Source organism: Meriones unguiculatus, chromosome 19, assembly GCF_030254825.1.
Source record: "Meriones unguiculatus strain TT.TT164.6M chromosome 19, Bangor_MerUng_6.1, whole genome shotgun sequence".
NCBI classification, from domain to species: Eukaryota; Metazoa; Chordata; class Mammalia; order Rodentia; family Muridae; genus Meriones; species Meriones unguiculatus.
In genome coordinates, this window is record NC_083366.1 from 13237687 (window position 1) to 13265066 (window position 27380).

The 27380-nt window shown below is 38.1% G+C and overlaps 1 protein-coding gene across 9 annotated transcripts in view; it reads left to right on the top strand.

The window, feature by feature from the left end:
- Mindy3 (MINDY lysine 48 deubiquitinase 3) overlaps window positions 1-27380 on the top strand; it is a 72403-nt gene that overhangs the window by 30211 nt on the left and 14812 nt on the right. For 8 of the 9 annotated variants that reach the window (XR_009587712.1, XM_060372726.1, XM_060372730.1 and 5 more), the window contains 3 exons: window positions 2364-2434; window positions 6954-7034; window positions 24259-24331. Coding sequence is in view for 8 of the 9 variants with exons in the window: in XM_060372726.1 (XP_060228709.1) it covers window positions 2364-2434; window positions 6954-7034; window positions 24259-24331 (225 nt within the window). In the remaining variant the exon portion in view is untranslated. The remainder of the gene's footprint in view (window positions 1-2363; window positions 2435-6953; window positions 7035-24258; window positions 24332-27380) is intronic. The other variant, XM_060372727.1, reaches the window with a different exon arrangement.

A 27380-nucleotide genomic window follows, 5' to 3' on the forward strand; every position in this document is an offset into this window, starting at 1 on the left:
ATGTACTGTTGTAGACATTTGACTAAACCCAAGGAAATAGGTGATGCAGTATTTAGTTGTAACACTAGGTGGTGGTAATTGGTTCTAGAAATAAAATTGTACAACCTGCTTCTCAACCTGTGTGTTTGTCTTGGAATAAGAATATTTTGTTGCTGCGTATATTTCAGAGGAAAGGAGACAGACATGTTTGCTAACTGAAGAGTATCATTTCTACCCATGTCTGCTGTTTGCTGTACTCCTACCCCCTTCCTTAATGCAACTCAAAGACTAAAATTTTATTTATACTCTTAATACTTCTAAAATTTATTGAAGATTCCAAAGAGATTTTACTTGTACATAGAAGATTTACTGGTAGATATTAATATTTTTCATATTAGAAATTGTACCTGAGAAAAAGCTTTTAAATCTATGTTTATGGTACTAATGTTTTATAGTACTACTTACTGTACATTAACTCAAAGTGGTAGATATGAAAAGTGTTTACTACCATCCCAGGTCCACCTGTATGTGAGTAGTGTCATTGGTCAGCACCCTCTGTGCTTTGCCTGTTGTGGCTTACTACCTCCTTGGCTTTACTTCTGTGAGTTTAGCCTGATGCTGGTGATCCATCAGTGTTCAGCCAGGCCTGCCTCTGGTTCTGAGCTCTGCTGGAAGTTGCTTATCTCAGTTAAAGTCCCAAAAGTATCTCAGCCATAGTTTCTATCAAAGCAAGGTCATGTTACGTCTTCACATAAATCCAGAGCATGTTCCTTGAATTCTTTCTTTCTTTCAAATTGATCACTGTTAATCAGGTTTGCCATGTTTTATGTGTTGAGGAACTAGCTGTGCTGTCACACACCTGTAGTTCTAGAGGCTAAGATGGAAGGACTTTGAGGCCAAGGTTTTGGGGCTGTCCTGTACAATATTGAAAGACCCCATATTGAAAAAGCAGGAAGCTCTGACAAATTTTCATTTCTTACCTTAATACATTGACTTTCATTCTTTCATCGAATTCCTTACTTTTAAATTTTCTTCTTATCTTTTCTAGCCTTGAAAAATTCTACATATGCCACAGGATTCAATTCAGATGTTGCCATTCTTTTAAGACTGCTCTGACACAGAAACAGGTTCAGTCTGCCACACTCCACTCTGTATGAGTGTGTGTATGTGTGTATATACATATGTAGAAAGCGCGCATTGTTTCCATTTTCCCCTTGGTAAATTTTCATCTTTTATAAGGCAGAGCCTGTTTCTTAGTCATCACTGTTTCCATAGCCTTAAGCATACTGTCTGGTTTCATTTACAATAGAAAGGGATAGCTTGAAATGTCCATGTTTTGCTAGGCAGTGGTGGTGCACACCTTTAATCATAGCACTTGGGAGGCGGAAGCAGTTGAATCTGAGTTTGAAGACAGCCTGGTCTACAGAGCAAGTTCCAGGACAGCCAGGGCTACACAGAGAAACCCTGTTTTGAAAAGCCAAAAAAGAAGAAAGGATGGAAGGAAGGAAGGGAGGAAGGAAGGAGGGAGGGAAGGGAGGAAAGAAGAAGGAGGGAGGAAGGGAAGGAAGGAAGGAAGGAAGGAAGGAAGGAAGGAAGGAAGGAAGGCAGAAAGAAAGAAAGAAAGGAAGTCAGTCCATGTTTTAAGTGCTGTGTAGGTGTGGTTACCATTATCCCATGATAAATAACTAATAGTTATGGTTTAACATACTCATTTTTTTCTCAAAATCAGGATCAGTTCAAGTTAGCTCCTTTCCTATAACTATATCTATATAGACACCTAGAGGTAGATATCCATGCCATATATATGCATATATGTATGCATGTTAATAATTTCTTTGTGTTAAAGTGTGAGTTTTCTTTAACAAAAAAGTTAATATTAAACATAGTTTATGAATACTTTTAGTCTATATTTGAACCATTACATTTCCCAGTGCAAAGCTACCTAGTGTCATTTTATAATAGTGATAACATGATGATTTGGTATGACATTTTTTTCCTGCATTTTAGTGAGTTAATTTTTTTATTCTTCTCTCAGATGTTACATTCTGACCACAGTTTCCTCTCCTTCCCCATCTCCCCAGTCTCTTCCCCACTTCTCCTCTCTGGCAAACCTCCCCCAACCTACTTCCCCTCAAAGAGCAAGCCTCCCAGGGAATCAACCAAACACAGCATAATAAGCTACACTAAGACCAGGCACATAACATCATTGATGTGACATCTTAAGAATATGTGCAAAGCTTTAAAAATAGTTTTAAGTGGAAGAAAATCTTTTGGCATGCTTTGAATATAAATATATTTATGCACAAAACTATACACACACACACTACTCAGACTTCCATATACTAAAGTAGTGTTAAATTTGGTTTTGTTTATTTTTTTTGCAGAACTTCTCGGTATCCATGAACAAGCAGCTGTAGGATTCTTAACATTAATGGAAGCTTTACGATATTGTAAGGTAAACTGTCTGGAAGGATTTGAGTGTGTCCATGCTGTGGACAGTATTTTCGTTCTATGGCAACTAACTTCAATTCCTGGCTATTACCTTTCATCACTGTCTTACTTCCTTGCTGAATTCCCAACCCAAACTGACACAGTGTTAAGAAATCATAATCATTTTCCTGTGAAGGGAATGGCTGTCAGAGTATAGAGCAAAATAATACATAAAATGGAAATATATATGGTTGACTAGGAATACACTTTTAAGTTGCTTTGCCTTGAACTTTCATTGTTGATATTGAGGTACCTACCTGTGTAGATCTCAGTAATCATTAAATATTGTAAGTGGTTATAAATGAGGCTTACATCAGCATTCTCACTTTAAAAAGGATGATGAAGATTTGTGGGTTTTTTTTTTCATTTATTTCATACAGTGCTTTATTGCATACAGTGGTTCTGATGATAGTGATAATTTTTAGCAACTTTAATAAATGTCTTAGTCAGGTGGAGGTGGTGTACATCTTTAGTTACAGCACTCAAGAGGCAGAGGTAGGTGGACCTCTGATTTGGAGGTCAGCCTGGTCTACAGAGAGAGTTCCAGGACAGGCAGAGATGCACAGAGAAACCCTGTCTTGAAAAAACAAAAGATAAAAGCGTCTTTGTCCTCTTTCTGTGTGTGTGTGTGTGTGTGTGTGTGTGTGTGCGCGCGCGCGCGCGCATCGATTACTGCTCCTGTTATTCTTGATCAGACATCATTCCTCCTTCATGGCAACACGTAAACAGAGATGTTGTAGATGGAAGAAGCATACAAGATTTATTCTTACCTTACTTGTAATTTGTGACTATAAACTACGGTAATGCCTTCATTTTCAGTCATTTTAATTAGACAAATTAATGCTATTCTAAGACAGCATGGCAATCAGAGATTCAAACTGAGTTCCCTGTTCCCCAATACATGTACATACTGACCTATCCTGGAGGAAAGTATGCACCTATGCTCACTCACTCATAGACTCTTACTCATAGACACAAACACACATTTAAATGTGACCACATTGTGGAGATTTGATATTCTGAAATATTCAAATATTTGAGTTTAGTTTTTTGTTGCTCTGATAATATAATATGACTAATGCATCTAAAGAAGAAATAATTTATATTGACTTACAGAGGATAGAGTCCATTTTGTTAGGGAAGACATGCCACAGTGGAAGGAGCAGGAAACAGAGAGAGCAAACAAGAAGTGGGCCAATGTATAAGCTCTAAAACTAAAACCAGTGATATACATCCTTCAGCAAAGTTCTACCTCCCAAAGGTCTCATAATGTCCCAAACAACACCACCAACTGGAGGCAGAGTGTTCAAATACATGCACTTACGGGAACATTTCTCACTTAAACCCCATGACCATGTTGCCTATAGTCTTCATCTGGATCCTGTCATGTGCTAGTATTGTTCCCTCCAGTTCACCATTCCAGCCATACTGGGGGCCTACCATTTGCCAGACACATCCAGCCCTTGCCTGTCTGATGGAACATTGGTATTTGTCATTTCTGCATAGAGTCCCCAGCTCTTTAAGTGAGTGCCCGATTTTTTCCTTGGATTGATTTTAAATTGTGTCAGAAAAAGTACTTCCTGACATTCCCTCAGGGACTCTTGTAGATTTGGTTGTGAGCCAAGCCTGTGGTGACTGAGCCATCTTCCAGCCTTCACATTAGGAATGACTACTCGATGGTGAATTTTACTTAATTTTTTTTTTTATCTTGAATTTGTTTTCTCTTTTTTCCCCAATGGTATCACACTCTTACAGGATTCTTCTAATGCCCCAGTGCACTGTTGCTTATAAATGAGAGGTGGAGACGTGACAATGGCGCCACCAATGGATCCCCCTGGTCAGGGCCACAGCAAGCTGGAGCTGCAGGCGTAGATTATACATGCAAGTGGGGAGGAGTTAGCTTGGTTGCCTAGTCTGTTATGATGTCCTAATTTGAATAATTCCAGTGGACCCTATGCCGTAAGACTGTGACTATTTGTCCAACACCTGGTGCATGGCAAATAGATGGATCCTGGACTGTGAGGGCTATGAAGAGAATGGGGCAGTATGAATTCAACCAGCTGTCTTTAACAGAGACCAGCTAGTCTATAACCAGGGCATCAAAACTGAGTTGTCAGTTTTACAATGCTGTATGTAAGTTCATCAGTATGTAAGTTCTCAGTCAACATATATGTACATTTCACCATATAATTAGGGAAATGGCATAAAGGAAAGGCATTATGGTTATATAAATGTTACAAATCTAAACATTTCTCTATTTGATAGTGTAGCAGATTGTCTTCTAATAATGAAATTACCGTTTTACTTATTTTTGAGCATATATACTTAGGAACATGAGTGAAGTGGTACCTGTTTATAACTCTCCTACACGTGCACACACACACACACACACACACACACACACACACATGAAAAATGGTGCTTTTAACTGTATATTTAAAAATAAGAAAGACAGAACTTATACATCATAAATATCACCATTTTTAATATATACAGTTCCATGGATTTTGCTGTATTCTTAAGGCTATGCGATCATCATCCTTATCTAATTCTGGAAGGTTTTCATCATGCCACAAAGAAGCTCTAACCTGGCAGTTGCTTTCCTCTTCCTAGCTCCAGGCATCACAGTTCTACTTTCTGACTTCATGGGTTCCTTCACCCATGTATTAGTACTTTTTTCCTTTTTGTGTTGAAACAATTCTGTTTTATACTATGTCAACTTTGCTTCTATCCATTAACTGATGGATGTTTCAAATTACACATTTTGAAGAACCTGTTTATATTGTAAAACTTTTAAATTAGCTTCTGTCAAGAGGAATTGAGTAACTATTCTTAACGGTTCATATTTAATACTTTAGAGTGATAATTTCAAATTTTAGCTGTTAGAAATACTGCTACTGTAAACAGTTGTCTGCACTTTTTTATAGGCATATGGTGTTACATTACTGTGTACTCAGGATTGAAATTGCCTGTCCACATGGTAATTCCCTGTTTAACTATTAGAGGGCTGTTTTATTTCCAAAATAAGGACAATATTGTGTTCTTTAGTGATTGATTTTGTTATAAAATATGCCATTAGCATTCATTTATCTTTTGATTCTAGTACAAAATTTACCACCCCCTCTTTTCAACCTCTACTTTAGGTGAAACGCACGTGCTTTTTCTAAGAAATTAAGCCGTATCTAGACTGTCCACTGTGTGATAGAATCTCAGGCTAGAGTCAGAACAATTGTTTGTGATTCTAGCTCTGTAGTTAGTGCTTACGTTGAACTATGCTGTGCCACTGTGCATCGCTCTGCTCTTGTTAGTGAGGTCTCATACCGCTCACCTCTGCTGTCCCATTTGACACTACCGGAGCACCGTGCCTTTCCTTCACTCACTTCCTTCTCTGCTGTCCTCAAAGGACCCTTCCCATCTGACTAGTTTTCTGCTGCACACTAGCACATCTAACTCGTCCCTGCTGAGTTTTCTGCCCATGAATACAAGAGCTCCTATTTTCCACCTCCCTCAAGGTGATAGTAAATTCCACAGGGCTGTGGTGGTGTTGAAGCAGGGGCCGCTGGATAAAGAAAAAAGAATAATGGACTTTGAGTGCTGCAAGTGGCTTCTTGCAGTTTCCCAGCCGGAGAAAGAAAGCAAACGAGATTGGGAAGATCAGGTGTTTGTAAGGGAGGTCTCATCATGGAAGTGTGAAGCTGATTGATGGAAGCAAGGTGGATTTGTAAATCTGTTTATGCGTCTAAAATTAAAGTTTTATCTCAGTCGCAATACAATGTTTACAGTTTTTGGAACAATCTTATATATGGATATATAACCTTTTTGGAACAATCATTCATATATATATGTATGTATGTCTATATATAAAATATACAGGTATATACATATAGATATACATATATATATATAAGGTTATATATATGGCAAACTATAAGTATGGCTTTTTATACATTTTAAAGATACTATATATGTTGTAGAACTATGCACTTTTCAGAAAGCATCAAATAGCAGGAGTCCTTTATATTCTTGAATGTTTTACACTGTCAACATTTTTTAGGAGAGATATTACCCTAAACTCTTTAAGGAAAAGGATACCTTTATTTTTAAAACCTTATCTTCATTATTGATTTACATTATTTACCTTTTAAAATAATTATAAATTTGTGGCTCTAAGTTTGTGCCAAGTTGAAATTCCTGAAGTTCTATCTGAAAAATGTAGCAAAACCTGAGAATGATTTCTTGAGCTAACGTCCTCATTTCCAGCTGTGACACATGTATATGTACAATTAATGTATGCATTGCTATGTTCTGATCTAAACATGCAACATACGCTTAGGAACATTTCCCTTCTACGCTCAGCATTAATCTCTGTGGGTAAGAATTGTTAAGTAGACACCTTTTTTATGTTTCATCTATTTCTGCACACATATTTAAGGGACAGCATAAATTTTTCATTTATTTGTTTTACTTTGCTAAATTTATTCTAGGTTGGTTCTTACTTGAAATCTCCAAAATTCCCTATTTGGATTGTTGGCAGCGAAACTCACCTCACCGTATTTTTTGCCAAGGTATGCTTATAGGGGACTTTGTTTATTTACTCTTTTTAAGAATGTTGTTAAACAAGTAATACTGCACGTCCATATTTAGTTTGATCTTTATGCAGGTGGCAGTCCAACCAGTAATAAATGGAATGTTTCCTAAAAATTTTACTAGTTCACACTAAAAAAAAGACTGTTACCTTCCTCTAAGATTGGGGTCACCTCAGTAAACTCCTTTACAACTCAGTTACCGTGTCTAGCTCTGCTGACTTCAGAGCTCTAGCTTTCGATTTTGTTCAGAAGTCACTGAGATGTGGAAGAAAATACTTTAACTTTATTCTACATTCTTAATGTAAAATGGTTTCTAAATCTTACATGTTAACAAGATCAAGCTATTTTCCACAGTGGGGTGATAAAAGGTTTGGCATGGGATACCTTCATTTAAAACCTAGTTTCTTCACAACATCACTTGTCCTCTTTTCCACTGTATTTCAAGTAGAGCTTTATAATACTACCTAGTTCTTAGAGGCATTGTCAGCCTTAAATCTGTAATAAAAAGCAGTGCCTCTCCCCAGAAAGGCACTCAGTGAATTTGAACACTTGTTACCGCTATGGTCATGTTCATTATTCAGCAAACAGTTATCAGATGTCTCTCATACTATTAAGAATAAACTGTCAGATGTTGAATTAACAAGGAGAATAGAAAGATGTGTTTTTGAGGTTCCTTACTCCAAGTGTACTTTTCTAATTACTCCATGAGACTTTGGTAACATGCTTTTTTCAGTATGAATTTTCTTCTGTAAGAATTCTATAAATTTCACTTAACCGGTAATCTGAATTTTTATTTTCTACCTGCTTTTATTGTGCTAGCCAAAATCCAGCTTATAGATATTGAATGAGGTGCATGTTACTTTTTCTTAACATGGACAGGCCATAAGTGCAACTGTACAAAAATACAGGCCTTTCTGATACATTACTTTGAGTCTGAAAGTCGCTGTTCATTTCCCTTTCAAAGTAGGGAGGATGAAGTCAAACTCAGAAACAGAAAACTTGTAATCCTGAACAAATATTTCATCAATATATATTTCTAGAAAAGGTGATCAGCTTAAATTTACATGGAAATATGTTTTTAAAACAATTGCTTTATCTCCAACCCTATTCTTTAACACCAAGAAAACTGGTATGAAACTATACAGGTGGGTTTGTGGAGAGAGCCCTTGGATTTTCAGGGACAGGCTCTCCCTATAAAGCCAAGGCTGACACTGCATAGAAATCTTCCTGCCTCAATGGAAAACAATATAAATAGTGAAGGAAACTATTAACATTTATTTGGGCTCAATTTTACATGTTTTAAAATATAAAGTATTTGTATGTTCTTCACTACACAGAAAATAATGGAAGTTCTGCTGTTCTTTGAATTATAGAAGGAACCACTTGCTATTTGAGTTGGTCTTTTTAAAATACTTCATTTTGAGCTATGACTTTTAGCCATATTTTGCTGTTATTTGTTTGTTTGTTTTGAATTATTGTTATTTTGTGGTTAATTTATTCACTTTGTATGTTCATTGGCCCCAGAGAAACATAAGTTTTTTTCTCCAGCAGTTTATTTGAAATAAACTCTAATGTTATATCAAATCGTCCTATGAAATCTTTTCTGTAGGCCTGGCTCTGTGTCTCCTGTTCGGGTTTTTGCTGGTTGGAGTTAGGCACCTTTGTTGTTTGCTCATAGATTTCAGCAGCCTATAAGGAAGCATTGTTTCTTGTCTGCAAACGGTTGGATAGCTTATGCACTGTGCATAGGCTGCAGCTGTGTTCATTTATTCCTGTGTGCGGCTATCAGATGTTTTCTAGGGATAGTATGTGCCTGGAATTATGCCAAATGCTGTGCATACGGTGTTAAACAAGCATAGACATTGTTCTTACTCTTATGGAGTATTTATGTATCCTGGTGGAGAAGGCAATGGCTGAGGTTACCACTTAGAAGTTTTCAGGAGTGATGAGTCTTGACAAAGCTTGGGTCTATAATACCATGAGGATTTTATCTGAGTTTTGAAAAGCTGTGATGTTTTTTAGAAGAATTGATATCTAAAGTGAGCACTGAGGTAGCAGTGAGATTAAACTAGGAAGGGAAATAAGAGCATTTGCTACTTAGGAACAAATAAATGTCTGCAGAAGGAAAAGCTGATGAGAACCAACTGAAAGAAAAGAGCTGGAGCACTCAGAAGCAGGGAGGGAGGTAGGAGATAATGCTGGGAAAGTTAGCACACAATGTTACTACTTAGCCTAAGAGTATTCATAGCCACTACACTTGCTAAAATTTTGGCTGGGACCAGTGTAGGGGAAGTAAGAACAACAAGCTTAAATTTTCATTTTGAACACATCACTATGGCTAATTGTAGAAAACAGACATGTTGAAAAATAATTCAAGTGATAGGTAAAACAGATTTTTATCGTGTTTGTGGTAACTGGTATAATAAAATTTGGTCCAGGGTAATTTTTTTATTATCCTTTGAGGATTTTATACATGCATATAATGTATTTTTATTATTTTATCATCACACACCCCATTCCTTCTTCGAACTTTTCCTAACTCTATACCCTACCTCTCTACCCCATCTTCCAATTTTTTTTTTAATACTCCAGTGAGAACAGTTTGTGTCGCCATATGTGAATGGGTGTGGGGCATCCAGTGTAGCATGGTCAATCTACTAGGAATCACACCCTTAAGGAAACTGACAACCCCCATCCAGTAATCTTCTACTCTATGTATCTTCTTAGCTAGGGGTGGGAGGTCTTGAGTCCCTCTTGCCTCATGTTAGAGTCTGTAAGCTCTATAAACTCGTTTGGTCTTGTGCAGGTCTTGTACAGGTAACCATGCCTATGTTTGTTTGTGGGCTCATTGGTCCTATCATGTTTAGAAGACAACTTTTAGGCATGGTCCTTCCCAACCTCTGGTTCTCGCAGTCCCATTTATGACTGAGCACATCATAGACACTTACTCTCTGCCCTTTGAAACTCCTCTAATGTGGGCTCAGAACTGCCCAAATCTGAATGCGTATGTAGGAGGCATTTTGATACTGTGTCCGTTTAGCAAAATTATAGGATTAAGTTCACCCGTGGTGCTGTGTTTGTGGGAAGACATGAACAAACATCTACTCAGCACAGATGGTACCAAAGTAAGAATACTACCACCAAAGTCCAACTTGCTGAACCAATAAGTTTCATAATGTGCTGGAGTAGGGGTGAATACTATTCATAGGAGCAAAAATGACTCAAAAACAACTGCTTCACCAAAAGCTCACCCCAGGATGGGTGAGCCCTCAACCTGAGTGACAGCTTGTGAAATCTGGAAACCTGGAGTTCAGTGCTCAATTTATAGGCAGCTTACTAGTGTGTCTTTTCCAGGTAGCTCTGCTGGTTTCTGCGTCTTATAGGCAGCTTGTCTGATCTCTCCATTCCAGGCAGCCCTGCTCGTCTGGGGATGTCTTTCAGTAGTCTGCTACTTATATAATCTGGGTGGTAAGGGGCCTAGTGCATATGGTCGATTTTAGGGACTTTCTGAAGCTTCTCTGATGTTTATTTTTGGAGTCGTAACAATTCTCTCTTTAGAATATCCTGAGACATAAAGAACTTCCCTCTAAGATGGAAATTTATGTTTCAGAAAAATTTTGGTAGGACACCTGAGATCTCTAATCTTCCCAGCCATGGTTAGATTTACAATATTAGGCATCCATTTTCTCTCATGTTGCAAGCTTAAATCTATTCAAAAAGCAGTTGGTTACCCTATAATAGTGATGGCACAATTGCACTTATGGGCACATCTCTCCAAGCTGCTCATCATTGCAGCTCACATAAGAATGTTAGTGACTTTTCTCTCCCAGAAGCCTACTTTGATTCTTCAAGTAATTACTATGAAAGCTAGCCAAAATAAAACACCAAAGTCTAACCAAATAAAAGCACATACAAAAAAATTTGTAGAGTCCATTATATGGACTCCATATATAATTGGTCAAAATTCCTGATCATGAGGTCTGCCCTGGAGTGGTTGATAAACCCAGTGTTACTCCATTAGGAAAATGGATTTTTCCTCTCCCAGCACATAGGACAATTTAGTTCTTAACCTTTATGCTAGTGGCTTCATTGTCTTTCATCCATTCATTTTTTTAATATAACAAACTAAAATATAAGATAAAATAAAAACTTTCACATTGGAGTTGTACAGGACAAACCAACAGAAGGAATGGGACCCAAGAGGAGGCACAAGAATCAGAGACCCATGCGTTTGTATACTCAGGAATCCCATAAAGCACTAAAGTGGAAGCCGTAATAGATACATAGAAGACCTGGCACATGCTGCTTCAGTTTCTGAATTTGCGCGAGCTTTGCTCATGTTGATTTAGAGGGCCTTGTTTCCTTGGTGTCCTCCATCCCCTCTGGCTTTTATACTCTTTCCACCACCTCTACCACGGGGTCCTTGAGCTCTGAGGTAGGGATTTGATGGAGATCTCCCATTTAGGGATGAATGTTCCAAGGCCTCTCACTTAGCCAAATGTCTAGATGTAAGCATCTATAGCTGCTGCAAGAGGAAGCTTGTCTGATGAATATTTTAAGGAGTCATTTTATCACTGTGTTTGTTGTTGGGTTGTGTTTGTTTGTTTGTGTTTGTTAGACCAGTATTATTTGGTTTTATCTAGGCCCATAGTTTATCTAGTCTCTGGTTCTTGATAACCCAGGCAGGGCTGGTTATACGTTCTGTCTAGTGGAGTGGACCTTAAGTTAAGTCAGTTATTGGTTGATTACCCACACAGACTTTGTGCCACCACTGCCCTAGCATATCTTGCAGTCAGTACACAATTGTAGAGCAAAGGGTTTGTGCCTGGGTTTGTGTTTATATTTCTCTTTTGGTGGCCTGCAGAATACGTTCCTGAACCAAAGATGCTAGAGCATAGGAGCGAAGGTTCTGTCTAGACACCAGCTTGACATATCCATGTTCAATGAGTTATGGGTGTCGTAGCTTTGTTGTTCTGATGTACTCACTTCTGATTCAGTGAGTTTACTTGATATTTGTAAGTCAGGTGACCTTGAGAGATTGGGGTATTAAGAGACAAATATGTAGAGAACTAAGCTCAAAACTGATATCACTTTCTGATACCACTTTCATATTGAATTTCCTTTCAAAGGTATTGATGGGAGTCAGTTTATTGTAGATAATCTTGCTATAAGTATTGTTCATTTTAAATTTACAGCACAAGAAATATCAGAATATTTGATCCAAGCTCCATTCTTTATTATAAAATAAATATTTTTAAGATAGAAAGATCAATTCTAATTTTGCAAGCTTGAGAAAGCAGCAATAGTCAAGTTTATATAAATTATCTAAATACCAGGTAGAAGCAGATTAAACTTAGCCTTTTCTATGCTGTGAAAGTCTGTATCAAGCTAGTTAATAATTTGTAAGGTATTAGTAATATTGCATGTACAGTGACTCAAAGTTTTTATTAAATATATGCAAGATTGAAATCTATAGAACTAAATTTGCTTTACTGAAAATAATTGCCATTACAGATGTAGTTTGAAAGCTTGATTTAAAAATCTAATTAGGAGCTTATTTTATTTTTAGATTGTCTTACATGTTCTGTATACATGCCATTAAATTATTAGAAAAATGTAAGCTTTATGTATTAGACTGTTTGTAAAGAGAAATAGCAGCTTTGTTATGTTTCACTCTGAAAATTAAAACACAACTTATAACTACATGCTAGAAGTAAGCTAAAGGGCAAATTGGTGTATCAATAGGTAATAACACTAATTTCTATGTGTTTGTGTTTTAAAGTATTTTAAATCAATAAAATTCCAAAGTGTATATATTGAATCATTGTAGTAATTTATTTTAAAAAAATCACAAAATTTTCACAAATGCCCTTACATAGTTTCATGGACAGTACTGAAAATATACCAAGATCAAGTAGTTGATGACTTCGACTCATTTTATTTTTTAATTATTTATTAAATAAGCATTTACATATTTACATACAAGATAAGCAAAGTTTAAAAAAAGAGATAAGCAAAAGTCTTGACACACATTTTTTTACCCCTTCGAGACAGGGTTTCCCTGTGTAGCCTTGTCTCTCCTCGACTCATTTTGCACACCAGGCTGGCCACGAACTCAGCCTGAATCTGCTGGGATTACAGGCATGCACCATGCATTTAATGAAAGTCATAGACTGACGAACTTTTCTATGACTTTCTTTTCTAGGACAAAATAAACTCTTTACATTAAGACTTCAGTTTTATTGCAAATTATAGTTTATATTTATTCATTTTATTATGTTTTCTGCCCTTATTTCTAACCTAATTTAGACAAAATAATAGTCTTAGCTTGAAATTAATAGCTTAGTTGTTTGTTCTTATAATAGTACATCTTTACTTTCTGGTTCCAAAACAGATTATTTACACTGGTAGATTTTACAGTGCAAAGAAATGTGATACAAACTGAAAAATGGAGCCTTATCTCGCCATCTAAGTAAGAAGAAGCTTTCTGAGCAACCCCAGAAAATGGGTTTTTGCACAGTTTTACTCCAAACAAGAAGCCACTTAAGCTTTCTGCATTATAGTTTATTTGTATCTACTTATTTCTTAGGTTTCTATAGTCTGGTTTCTTAAATTGAGTTTATTATATTTTATATTTATAGAAAAACCTATTGCACAAATCATAATTGTTAATTACTTTGAACTAGTATTTATCCAAGGATTATCAAAACATTCTTGGCTTCATGTAATCTCTTGTTGTGCATAATAGAAAAAATTACAAATTTTAAGTAAATGAGGTGAGGTAGTACAGTAATAATTGAATTATAAAAATTGTTAGCAGTTTTAAGAGAGCTGGAGAGATGGCTCAGCAGCTAAGAACACGTGCTGTTCTTGGAGAGGAACATTTGGTTCCCAAGCACCAGCTCACAGCCATCTACTCCAGTTCTGGGGCTCCAGCATCCTCTTCTGACCTCAGCAGGCACAATGCACATGAGGTTCACTTACTACATACATGCAAACACTGCTATACATAAAATAAAAATAAATAAAAAATCTTTTTACCAAAGGTCACCTTGTAGCAACACTGTTTTCACCAAGGTCCGATCGTCATTCCATTTCTACTGGGGCACAGAGGACATGAGAGACGCAGAGTCTTCACCTGGGCACTGTGGCAGCATTAGGAGCTGCACAGCCTACTTCTAATTAGGCCTTGGACCATTTTCATTTGTTGTTTGTTTGTTTTTGTTTTTGAGACAGGGTTTCTCTGTATAGCCTTGGCTGTCCTTTGTGGACCAGGCTGGCCTCAGAGTTATGGTGAGATCCACCTGTCTCTGCTTCTGCCTCCCAGAGTCTACAGGATTGCGCCACAGCACCTGTCTAAAGCAAGTCCTGTTTCTTAAATGTTTAGGATTTCCTTAAATTTATTGTATCTTTTAAATAGTAATTCTAATACTTGTAAATAACAGGACTTATTCAGCTTAGATTTCAGTATTACTGAATAAAGGAACTTTGAAGAGTAGTGATAAATAAGCAGCATCAAAATACTGCTTACAACTAAATGACTCCAGAGCACTTAAAAACCCGAACTTAAAAACTTATCGTACTTAAGACTGTTGTGACCTGAGGGTAGATAGAAAAAAGTTTCTCTCTTTTGAAGTAACCATTATTTCAAAACCTGTTTTGGGTTTTCTTTTGATAAGAACAACTGACCTTTGGACTGACTGAAACTTTTTTTTTCCAAGACAGGGTTTCTCTGAGTAGCCTTGGCTGTCCTAGACTCTTTGTAGACCAGGCTGGCCTTGAAATCACAGTAAGCCGCCTGCCTCTGCCTCCCAGAGTGCTGGGATTGCAGGCGTCCACCACTGCTGCCAGCCGGATTGAAACTTTTCACAGAGAACACCAGTGGCAGTTTGTGATTTCAGTTTGGGTGCTGAACTTAGAAGTCACCATGCCATATCCGAGTAGATCCTAAAGGATATAGAAACCTTGCTCAGACTTACCTTGGTCTTTTTTTAATTGCTCCCTTACCTTTTTATAAGCTGTTGGTATCTCTTTCTGACCCCCAGAAAAGAAATTGTCTTTTACAAGATTATAGGAATTTTATTACAAGTTGGTTTTATTAAAAATCAATAGTAAAATGAATTTTCTCATTTTATAAAGATGTTAGAGACCCATATTGAAAATATATTACGTATTTTGTGGCATTTCCTCTGATTTTTAAACTTGAACTTTCCACTGTGTTTTGTAAATTGTCTTTTCTGATATACTAGCAGTCTTCTGAAAGATCTAACTAAATATGAGCCTGTGTTAAAGCAAAGGTAATATTGCTCTCACTGACGCAGTGTCTCTGGGAGTTTGCTGGAGAAACTCACAAAAGCTGCCCTGTGTGGATTATTGTCTTAAGGGGAAGTCACAGAATCTCCCTGCAGGAGCCTTATGGGAACTGCAGAGTAGTGAGGCAGCAGAGTTCCCTTGGGCCCTCTAATAAAGATGGAAGCAGGCAAGATCCTAAGTAAATGGACTCTTTCAAGAAGGAAACTTAACTCCTATTAAGGTGAATGGGGAACTTTTCATGGGAGCTATCTGAATTTTGGCAGAACAAAACCTTTAGATCTGCCAAAGGGAATATGCCCTGTGGGCATGGGTCTCCAGAAATCCCTCTGAAGGTGTTGAGAACTTGCAAACTCACTGCACAACAGAAAGTCCTTGTGCAGTAGATCCTTTGCAAAGTAGATCTTTAAAGAACTTAGAAACCATGCTCAAACTACTTTGTGTGTGTGTGTTTGTTTTTTTTTTTTAATTGTTTTCCTTTAATGTCAGAAGATAGCTAGTTCTTAGTAAGCAGGGCTGCGGAACAGATGCTAATGTCTGTTCAGTGTTTTCTTTGTGGCAGGAACTGCACCGAGTTTCCTCAAGCAGGGCATCTCTCTCAAAACCACATGTGCCTGTGTTCAGGAGTTGGATCTTTTCACTTTTTCAGACTTAAAGGCTTCAGTGTGACCAGGCTGAGTGGTTGGGCACTTGCCATCTCCGCTTCTCTTCTCTAACCATAATTTTTACTTGTGATTCTTTGTCTCTTTTTCACAATTGGGTTTAAGAATGAATTACATAAACCATTTTCTTCTTCGAGAACTAATTATGTATTCCTATGCTGTTACTCAAGAGGAAATACACATTACCATTTAAACAGAAAATATATAAAGAAGCTTAATGTAATGGACCAGAGAAACATCACAGCCGCCCCAGTGCTCTACCAGTAAGGTGTATTTCTGGGCTTGGGATGCAGAGCAGCTGCTCTCTGTGGTGCTCCTTGTACCATCTGGAAGGCCACCACAGGGACGCGCCAGGGAGGGCCCTCCTTTAGATGTTTTTAAATTGCTCAGTTCTGTCTTAATGGAAAATAAGTAAAGTGCTTTACAGTTTTTAATATTTACGTTATGAGGAAATTTCACTGTTTTGTATCTTTAATTATTGGATAAGGATTAAAATACTCATAGGATTAAAATACTTAATTTGTGGGCAGTTTGTAATAGTTTACTTCTGTATTTTAATGAGGTTTAATCATCCCATGCTAATGTTTACATTTCATAACTTACCCATTACAGAAAAAGAATAGACTTAAGAAATTACAGTATTTATTTTTCAGATTAAATCATAATTTGTGTAACCACATCTGTCTTCCAAAATAAATAACAAATAATTTTACCTGAAATTTCTTGAAGGTTTGATGAGAACTCTATGCAAATTAGCCATTTTTAATTATTTTGGTATAAAAAAATGAAGTTTTAGCTATAAGCTTCTCTAACTTAGCATATTTTATACTAGTTTCCTCTAGCAATTTAAGATTCTGTTGATGATTTGTATAACCACAAAACAAGGGAAACTTTCTGGTTTTGATGACTTTAGTTGGAATCTAGAGTAGAGTGCCAGTGTTCTTGCCTGGAGATCAGCGTTACTTGTACTGTTCTCCTCTCTGCTCCTCTCTGGCTGGGTGGGATGTTTGCTCTGGGTAACTACATTTCTCAGAAGCAGTCCCGGCTTCCCTTGGCTGTTGCCATTGGAGAATGCAAATGGTTGCCTAAAGAAGGTAAAGCGTACTGGATAGAGGGCCTTAAAGCTGTTCTGTCCTGACAAAGTCTAACTTTGATTAGTCAGTAGTTGAGTTCACGGATCTAGCTATTTAGTTGGGGGGAAATATTGTGGCTAACAGAGTTTATTATAGGAATTAGATCCTATTTTGTATAAATCTTACATACTTAATATATGACCATTCCTAAATGTGCTTATTGAAATCTTGGTCCACATATTTGTTCTAGCCTTGACATCTTTGGCAATGTGACAGCCCACTCTTGTTTTGTATTTCAATTCTTGGCTGGATTTCTCGTGTAAAATAGGGTGATTTGAAATAGTATTTTCTAAATTCTCCTAAAGGCAGTCTGATAGAGTCTTGGTACACAGGAGAATCATTACAAATCAGATACCTCAGGAATGTGAGATAAAGCATATGGCCAGACTAAGAGTGGGCTTCACGTGTACATGAACGGAGGAAGGACTGCTCATTACTGCCCGGTGACTTCAGTGACTACTGTACAGGAGCCCCTCACACCCACAGATACTTCCTCCCATTGCCGCATGCTTCCACTTGTGCATGTAGAGCTTAGGGTTGTCTGAAGAATAACCTTAAAAGGCTGTTTGTACACTCATGAATTTGGCTTTGCTGATACAACAGGAAAGGAGCCACACAGCAATAGGCTGCTGTGGAGATAACCTGGGGCTTTTGCATGGTATTTGAAAACGAAGACTGAAAAGACAAGACCACTATATACCTAGCTTCAAATGATGCTATGTGTTTTGAGAACATTTAATGATTAATTAAAATATATTTCTTGATAGTTCCCAAATCATTTTAAGTATAACTAACAAAACAAAGTCAGGATGAAATTATGAAGTGGATTTAAACTTTACTTAAAACAGAAAAGTCAGTTATATGTATAACTTATTGTTCTGAGAGGCTCTTAATGGCAATATAAGATGTCTGCAAGCTAAAATAGCATTTTTTTACCAGTGCAGTTGTTGCATTGGGTAACCTTTTGGAGTTTCTTTGGTTACAACAGCAGATTGTTCTTGATAATGAAGAACGGTGTGATGAGTAAATTGTAAAGACCTCCTCAGTTACTCCACTGGTGCCTAGCCAACACAGGCCTTATGTTTCAGTACACATTGAGAAGAGGTAAAGTTACAACATTTAAAAAAGATTTCGTGCAATTAAATAATCATGCTGAAAGGACATAGAATGCTGCATGAAATAGTGATACACGATTCAGATTCCTGACTGTGGGATACGGGGGACTCCCTTTATATGTTAGTCCCTGCTGTTCTGCCACAGGAAATCACCAGTTAAGTAAGCAAGCATGAGTCTAAATGTAAAGGCTGTGTTCTCCAGTAATCCCTGTTGACGAGTAAGTGAGCTGAAGACAGGATGACTCACCCTCACCTCTGCCTCCGCGAAAGCACCTGATTGTGTCATGCAAATAAATGTACAGAGCTGATTCCAGAGCAAAAATCATCCTAATGGGAAATGTGACTACACTGGCTTGACCCTTGTGTTTAAGGTGTTTCCTCCTGAGAGAATTTAGAGTTTCAGGTGCTTCTCCTACCAAAAGCTTTTTCCTAAATGGTTAAACTAGAGATGAAGAAAATACAAGTAACTCTTAACGTGAGGGACTTAGAATCGTAATCTTACAGTCTCTTTAATTAGAACTCCATGGCAAATGGGAGATTAGAGAGTTACTGCTATGTATTTGAACTTCATTTTAGAAGGTAATTTTGTTAAGATAATTATTTACAAAAATGTTTTAAGGAACATATTTTTCATCTATCAGACTGTGACCTGAAGTGCAAAGACTTTTCTTTAACTTCTTTAAAGTCTTTCTTTACCAACTAATAGATGAGCCAATATAAAAAAAGAGGGAGTACAGAAGAAGGAGAAACTATGGGTGTGTGGACTAAGAAACCTGCAGTATGAACAATGTGCAGTCCAAGAGCTCTTCCTGTAAGAAAGTCTTAGAAGTAGAAAATCTCAGTGAGAGAGTCCTCTTCATGCAGAATTATTCATGAAAGTTCTAGTTTACTTCCTTGATGTAAAATATGAAATTTGAGAATGATGCCCTCACTGAAGTATTCTGGTTTGGGATAATTAAACAGTCCAAATTAAGTAGGGTTCTGTATTTCTGTTCAAATTTGGTGCACAAATACATTGAATATTATTATGCTGCCAGAGTTCCCATGCAGATCCCTCAGCCATGGATCTTTGTGCTAGGAAGTTTGCTTTCCCACGGCACCCTTACCAAGCAAGACTGCCGGCAGGACCAAGAGAACAGTGTGCTCTTTTGCTGGGTTAGCATGTCTATTCGTGTACCTTCCCACTTTTTAAATTGGGTTTTTGTTTTCTTACCATTAAGTTTGGGATCCTTACGTATTTGGAGTAGTAATCCTTTATGAGATGTGGGACTTGCAAACGGATTGTCATTCATGGGTGTAAATTTGATATGCTCTCATTTGACTGTTGTTGGTTTGGGTTCCTGTGGTTTTTGAGTGAGACTTTAGAAACGCTGCCATGGACAGTATCATTTAGTTCTTTCTCTATCGTTTTCTTCCATTAGTTTTAGAGTTCTTGTTCTTACATTTTAAGTTCTAATCCATTTTGCAGTAATGTTCATATGTAATTAGAGCTAAGGATCCAGTTTCACTCTTGTGGAAATCCAGTCTTTCCTATTGGGAAGCTATAAATCTATTTTTTTAATTGTTACTTTGTGTATGTATGCATGTGCTTATATGTACATGTGTGTACACCACAAACACACACACACACACACACACACGGAAGTCAGAGAAGAGCTTTCAGAAGTCGGTTTTCTCCTTCCAGTGGTTCACAGGATTGAATTCAGATTGTGCCTAGGCAGCAAGCACTGTATTCGCTGAGCGATCTGGATGGTGTGTTTAAGATCAGTTGGCATGCCAGGATTAATTTCTAGGCTCTCTATTCTATTCTGCTGGTCAGTATGCCATACTGCATTGCCAGTAGTTTCTCCTTCTCTGTTCCCTCTTTCTTACATTAGTTCATCTATTAGATGGTAAAGAAGGACTTTAAAAAAGTTAAAGAAAAGTCTTTACACTTCAGGTCACACTCTAATAGGTGAAAGAGAAAAAAAAATACATTCCCTAAAACATTTTCATAAATAATTATTTAACAAAATTACCTTCTAAAATGAGGTTCAAATAGACAGCAGTAACCCTCTAATCTCCATTCGCCATGGTGTTCTAATTAAGAAAATGTCCCCATTTGGTTTTGTGCTCATGATTGCTTATCTATTTAGAACCTTTTATGGCTCTTTTGTGAACATTTTAAGATTTTTTTTCGATTTTTATGAAAATATTAGGGTTTTAGTAGATACTACATTGAATTTACAAACCTCCCCTGGGTTGTATGAATATTTTAACAGTGTTAATTCTTCTGGTCCATGGTTATAAGAGGCTACAATGAATATTATATACCAAAAATTAAATAACCTAAAAATTTAACTTTCTTGATAAATACAACTATCTACTTGGGTGAAAAATCAAAAACTCAAAACAAAACAAAACAAAAAAAAAAAAACAGAGGAGGGAGGGAATACTTTCAACTCTGAGAATCCAGCACTGCCCTGACAAAGACTTGGCAACACAAGGGAAGTCAGGCAAGGGTGCACATACCTGTGATCCCAACACACAGGAGGCTGGGGGAGGAGGAGCACAGCTTCCAGACCAGGAAGACAAAATGGAGGCAAGCCAGTGTCCTTGATGAACAAAATTCCTCTGCAGGTGTTAGCACACGGAATTCAGCAGTACGTAACAGCTTGTGCACTGTGATCAGGTGGATTGTGTTCCTGCCATACAAGGGTGTTCCAGAATATACTAGTTAATAGATGTGACACATCATGTCAAAAGAATGAAGGATACAAACTGTGATTATCTTTCTAGATGTGGGAGGGGGTAAAAGCATATGACAGAATTCAGTATGCTTAGATTATAAAAACCCTCACCAAAATTTCTGTAGAAGGAATTCACCTCAGCACAGTGAAGGCTGTATATTAGCAGCCCACAAACTTTCAACAGAAATACTAAAAGCTTTTCCTGTGAGCTCTGGAAGAGGACAAAAACTTCTACAGTCACTCCTTATGTTTGCCATAGTGTGGAATGTCCTCACCAGAGTAAGAGAAAGGTGTCGACAGAAGAGCAGAGGAAGCCGAATCGCCGTGCTCGCGGTGCGAGCTTACATAGGAAACTCTACAGCAACACTGGTGAAGCTAGTAAACAAAGAGTGAAGTTCAGGTTAGATTAGCCTTAGTCTGTAATAGCTACCAAAAAGTGCACAGGAGTAATCAAAACCAGGAGAGGAGTTGGAAGATCTGTGGAGCATCAATGACAGAAATTAAGGAACATACATGGCAAGATGCTCTTTAATCATAAATTCAGAAATTTAAAAGTTTTGTTTTTCAGACAAGAAAAGCCCGTTTTTTTTTTTCCCATCCTTCATACTTATAGTTTTAAGTAATACTTAGAAATTCTATGGAATATTTTTAATATTTATTTTATTTTTTTACATTTTATTCATTTTATATACCTATTGAAGCCCCCTCCCTCAACACCTTCCAGTCCCACCTTCGCACCCTCTTCCCCCCATACCTGTCCCCTAGTCCACTGAAAGGGGGAGTTCTCCTTTGCTATCTGCCCATAAGCTTGTCAAGTCTCATCAGGACTGCCTGGATCCTCTTCCTCTGTGGCCTGGTAAGGCCGCATTGCCAGGGGCAAGTGATCAAAGAGCAAGCAACTGAGTTCATAACAGAAGCAGCCCTTCTCCCCTTACTTGGGCACCCACATAGAGACTAAGCTGCCATGGGCCACATCTGAGCAGGGGTTCTAGGTCCTCTCCATGCATGGTCCTTGGTTGGTGCATCAGTCTCTGCAAGACCCACTGGGCCCAGCTTTTTTAGCTTCATTGGTCTCCTTGTGGCGCTCCTGTCCCCTCCGTGTCCTTCTTCCTACCAAGAGAAATTCCTCCAGCAGGAATATTTTAAAGTACATCAAACTTATCTTCTCCTCACTAATTGATAGGACAGAAAGTTGAGTGGGACAGTTACTGGGAAAAATGAGTGTTGAGTTGCACACAATTGAATGCACTGTTTGTGAGCTGCTGTCTGCCAGCACTGCGTGTATACTCACTCACCCTTGGCTCCCTCAGACCTCCACACAGGAGAACTGAAGAGAAAAGGAAGGAAGGGTGTAAGTAGTTAAAGAGGCTAATGCTTATGCTGGAATAAATGCAGAATGTAGGCAGCTAAGGAATAAGAATATCTCTAGTAATTGCAGTTGCTCCCTGAATCTTGAGAGCTGGGAGACAATCCTAGCTTTAGCCTAGAAATAGAGCAAAGGCTCTATTGGTGATGTGAGCTTTAAGAATAATTTCTCAAGAGGCTTGTGATGTAGCTCAGTTGGTAGAATGCTTGCCTACCTTGTAATGAAACCCTGGGTTGAATCCCAGCACCTTGTAACCTGGAAAGAGGTGCATATCTGATATCCCAACACTCAGGAGGCAGATACCAGAGGATCAGAAAGTCAAGACCATCCTCACCTTCATAATGAGCTTGTGGCCACCCTGGTATACATGAGACTCTGTCCAAAGATAAAACAATGCTTGAAAGAGGTAAACGAACACAATCTACAAGTCTCCAGTCCCTAGCAAAATTACAAATGCATTCGTCCTATGACCCAGCAATCCACTGTGGATATTTCCACAAACATAATTAAGCCTGCATAAAATTATACCTTCACATTTGCTTGATGCAGTTTCTGACAGCTAGGCACTGCCCACATATCCAGAAAGTAAGGAACTGAATCATGAATTTAGAACCGCATTTGCATATGGGCAGAATAGCACTGAAAATGCAGGAAAGGTGTCTGAGATGGAAACAGGAAACATAATATACATTACTGAATTATACAAATAACAGGCCCTCATCTTCATCATTTGATGGAATACATAAAAATACTTAAGGTCTTGTGTGATTGCATTATTTCGATTCCCATTCTTGATTTTCATAAAAACAGAATATGCTGTTCCATCCTGAGGAGTTTAGTCCTTGGGATCAGATAACAATTCCTCTTACTGGTTCTTTTAGTTCCTCCTTTTACAAATGAGATGTGAATGGGTGAGGATAGGCGTTAGCGTATCTTTCTTTAAAATTTGCCCATAGAACACTTTAAATTTTAACATTCATACCTCAAAGCTGTTGTGTTTTGTTTTCTATGTTCGGTTTGGTTTGAGATGGTCTTGCTGTGTTGCCCTGGCTGAGGGGTTGCGATGGTGCAAAGGGATGTCTGTTCCCTGATGTGGTGTGTCGCATTGAACACAAATATTGGTGAAAGCTTACACAGGAGCTATGACAGTCGTCAGCGCAGGGCCCTCATTCTGCATTTATGTCAGTCAGAAGTAAGATTTCACAGCAGCTTAGATGTCTGCAGTGTTGCTGAATGAAGAACCGACAGCACAGAGCACTGGGCTTCTGTGCTGCAGTTTGGATGAGCAGTGGTTCCCACGGTGGTGAAGAAGCTTGACTTAAGAGGCAGAAGGAATAACTACCAAATACATAGATTGTCTCCTCAGAAGCTAAATTGGACATGCAGAACCTGAAATGCATGTTACGTTATTTTTTCCAAAGTGGTAACTGTCATCACAGTACGATGTGTGATTGCCCATGTTTGTCTTTGCTTTTAGAAAAAAATCTCATAGTTTTGATTCCTTGTAAACTAGAGTATATTTTGTTATATTTCCTGTCTTAGTTTTGATTCATTAGAAAGTAGGGGCTATTTTAAGTTATATATTTCTTTACGTATACAGCAACATAACATACTTAGAGGCCATGGGCTCTCTGCATACTGAATTTTATATTAATTGCTTTTATAATGTTGGCATGTAATCCTCTCAGTTTTCTGCATTTAAAGCAGAACTATCCTTCAGAAGTAAAATTAAGCACTAGAGAGAGTTGGTGAGTTCTCTGGCCACTCACCTTATGCTGCATTTATTCTAATTCTAAAATGATGATGCCATCATTTCTTAACCCACCATAATGTTTGTTGTTAAAATCATGATGCTGCAGTGGTTGACAGTCTTAATTTTATTTTTTAGGATATGGCTTTAGTTGCCCCTGAAGCGCCTTCTGAACAAGCCAGAAGAGTATTTCAAACCTATGATCCAGAAGGTAAAAACATCCTGTCAACTATGTTGTATATTTTTGTGTTTGAAATATATTGATACTCAGGTTCTATTCAAACAATGAGTTGTATTATTAAATGTAAGATAGGTGGCAGTTCTTAAAAAACAAAACAAACAAACAAACAAAAACCTTAGGGGAAGTGACAAAAATGGAAAAGCAAGAGACCAAGCAGCAAAGAAAGCAGACTGGGGCTCCCATCAGATTCAGCCACTGAGCGATTGTGTTTCTTGGGATCCTGAGTTAAAGGTGACTTACTATTTGGTACTAGATGTCAAAGATCAGGATTCACTTAAGTAATAATCTTTCTTATTTCCTCATTCAAATGAACATTGAATAAACAGATCAGTCTAGAGAGATGGCTGAACAGGTAGAGCACTGGCTGCTCTTAGAGAAGATCTAAGTGTGGTTCCCAGAACCCATAGGTAGGCGCAACTGTAACTCCAGCTCCTAGGGGTCTGATACTTTTGGCCTTCCCATGTGCATGTGTGCGTGCACACACACCAAAAATTTCATGTGGAAGACTATCATGTTGATTATTTATCTTCTGATCCCATGTTTATTCTTCTGAAATGAGTTTTGAAAATTTCACATTTTTAATTTAAATGTCCATAGTTACTATCACCTGAGGAGTTGCGAGGGCCATTTGTTTCTGTTCTGAGGAAAAAATTTACTTAACCCTGCATCTGCCTCCCTTAAAGACACCTTAACTCCTGTCTGAAATTATCACATAGAAACCAGAGTTGTTAGGCCAAGGGAGTCTTTGGGAGCTCCAATGAGCTCCAGTTGTCTCTGTGTCCTCTTGAGAATCTGTCCTTTCCTCTTAGCAAGGCTTCTTTGTCGTGAGTTGGCTCTCACTGCCTCATCAGGGAGCAGATTTGATTGTGAGTGATTGGAAAGACCGAAAATGAAAATTCATTTTAGTGCTAACCCTTAAGCAAGGTTAACCACGATCAGTGATGAGGAAGGAAAACATATCTTCATTAAGATAAATCATATATAGAAAGCAGTAGCTATTTGAGGGAGAACACATTTGCTTGCTTACTTTTTATTAGTACTTCAGTTCATATATCCCTGCTAAGCTAACACACATACAATTTTGAAGATGAAAATCTTTTTCCTTATTAATTTTTTCCACTAGTAGAAGCATGAATAGCATTACTTGATATGAATTATATTATATTCTCACCTTGATAATCAAGTAAATGAGTAAACTTGTCCTGGCAGGCCAGTCATCACCAGCAGCACTTCTTCTATGAGACCCCATCTTGCACCTACTTTCGTTTTATTAATATTTACTTTTATTTTGTATTTATGTGTGTGTGTGTGTGTGTGTACCAAGTATGTGGGAATACCACGTGTATACAGGTACTCTCTAAGGCCAGATGAGAATGTCAGATGCCCCCAAGTTGGAATTATAAGTGGTTGTGAGTCACCCAATATGAGTCCTGGCATTTTCTGCAAAAGCAGCAAGCTATCTTTCCAGCCCCTACATATTGCATCCTCTAAACATAATGGTGACTGGCATTTGTGGAGCATTACAGCTTAGAAAACATTTTACCACCATGAATATATTAAAGCCATGGCATGCATGTGGCTGGTGATATGGCTAAGAAGTATTTGCTATGCTGGCATAAGGAACTAAACTCAGCTCCACAGAGCCACATGGTGAAGGTGGTGTGTGCTTGTGATCCCGCTGCTGAGGACTTGGTGACATGAAGATCCCTGAACCTCAAAAATTGGCCATGTAGCCAAGCTGAATCATTGAGCTCTAGGTTCAGTAAGAGACCCTGCCTTAAAAATAAGGTGAACCTCCTCCATTGCTGGTGGGAATGTAAACTTGTACAACCACTTTAGAAATCAATCTGGTGCTTTCTCAGACAATTAGGAATAGTGCTTCCTCGAGATCCAGCTATACCACTCCTAGGCATATATCCAAAGAAGCTCAAGTAAACAAGGACATTTGCTCAACCATGTTTGCAGCAGCTTTATTCGTAATAGCCAGAACCTGGAAACAGCCCAAATGTCCATCAACGGAGGAATGGATACAGAAATTGCGGTACTTTTACACAATGGAATACTACTTAGCAATTAAAAACAAGGAAATCACGAAATTTATAGACAAATGGTGGATCTAGAAAAGATCATCCTGAGTGAGCTATCCCAGGAGTAGAAAGACACACATGGTATGTACTAACTTATATAGTCCTATAAGAAGATAGGATAAATATACTGAAATATGTGTACCTAAAGAAGATAAACAAGAAAGAGCACTGGGGTAAGATGATCAATCCTTACTTAAAAAGACAAATGGGATGGACATGGGAAGTAGAAGAAAACAAGAAACAGGACAGGAGCCTACTACAGATGGCCTCTGAAAGACTCTACCTAGCAGCATATCAAAGCAGATGCTGAGACTCATAACCAAACCTTTGGTAGAGTGCAAGGAATCATATGATAAAATAGGGAGTTAGGTTGACTGGGAGAGGACAGGAGCTCCACAAGGACAAAATATGTCAGGGCACAGGGGTCCTCTATGAGACTGTTTCTCCAACCAAGGACCATGTATGGATATAACCTAGAATCTCTGTTCGGATGTAACCCTTGGTAGCTCAGTATCCAAGTGGGTTTTCCTAGTAAGGGGAACAGGAACTATTTCTCACATGAACTCAATGACTGGCTCCTTTACCTCCCTCCACCCCCCGCGGGAGGAGCAGCCTTGCTAGGCCACAGAGGAAGACACTGCAGCCAGTCCTGAAGATACCTGATAAGCTAGGGTCAGATGGAAGGGGAAGAGGACCTCCCCTAGCAGTGGTCTTGGAAAGGGACGAGGAGATGAGGGAGGGAGTGTGGGATTGGGAGGAAATGAGGGAGGGGGCTACGGCTGGGATACAAAGTAAATAACCTGTGATTAATATTAAAAAAATAAAGTCGAGAGGGAGTAAGGAAGACACCCAGTTTTCACCTCTGACCTACATACAAATGAGCACACAAACCTTCATGAGTACACACCCACACCAACATACACAAAAACTTT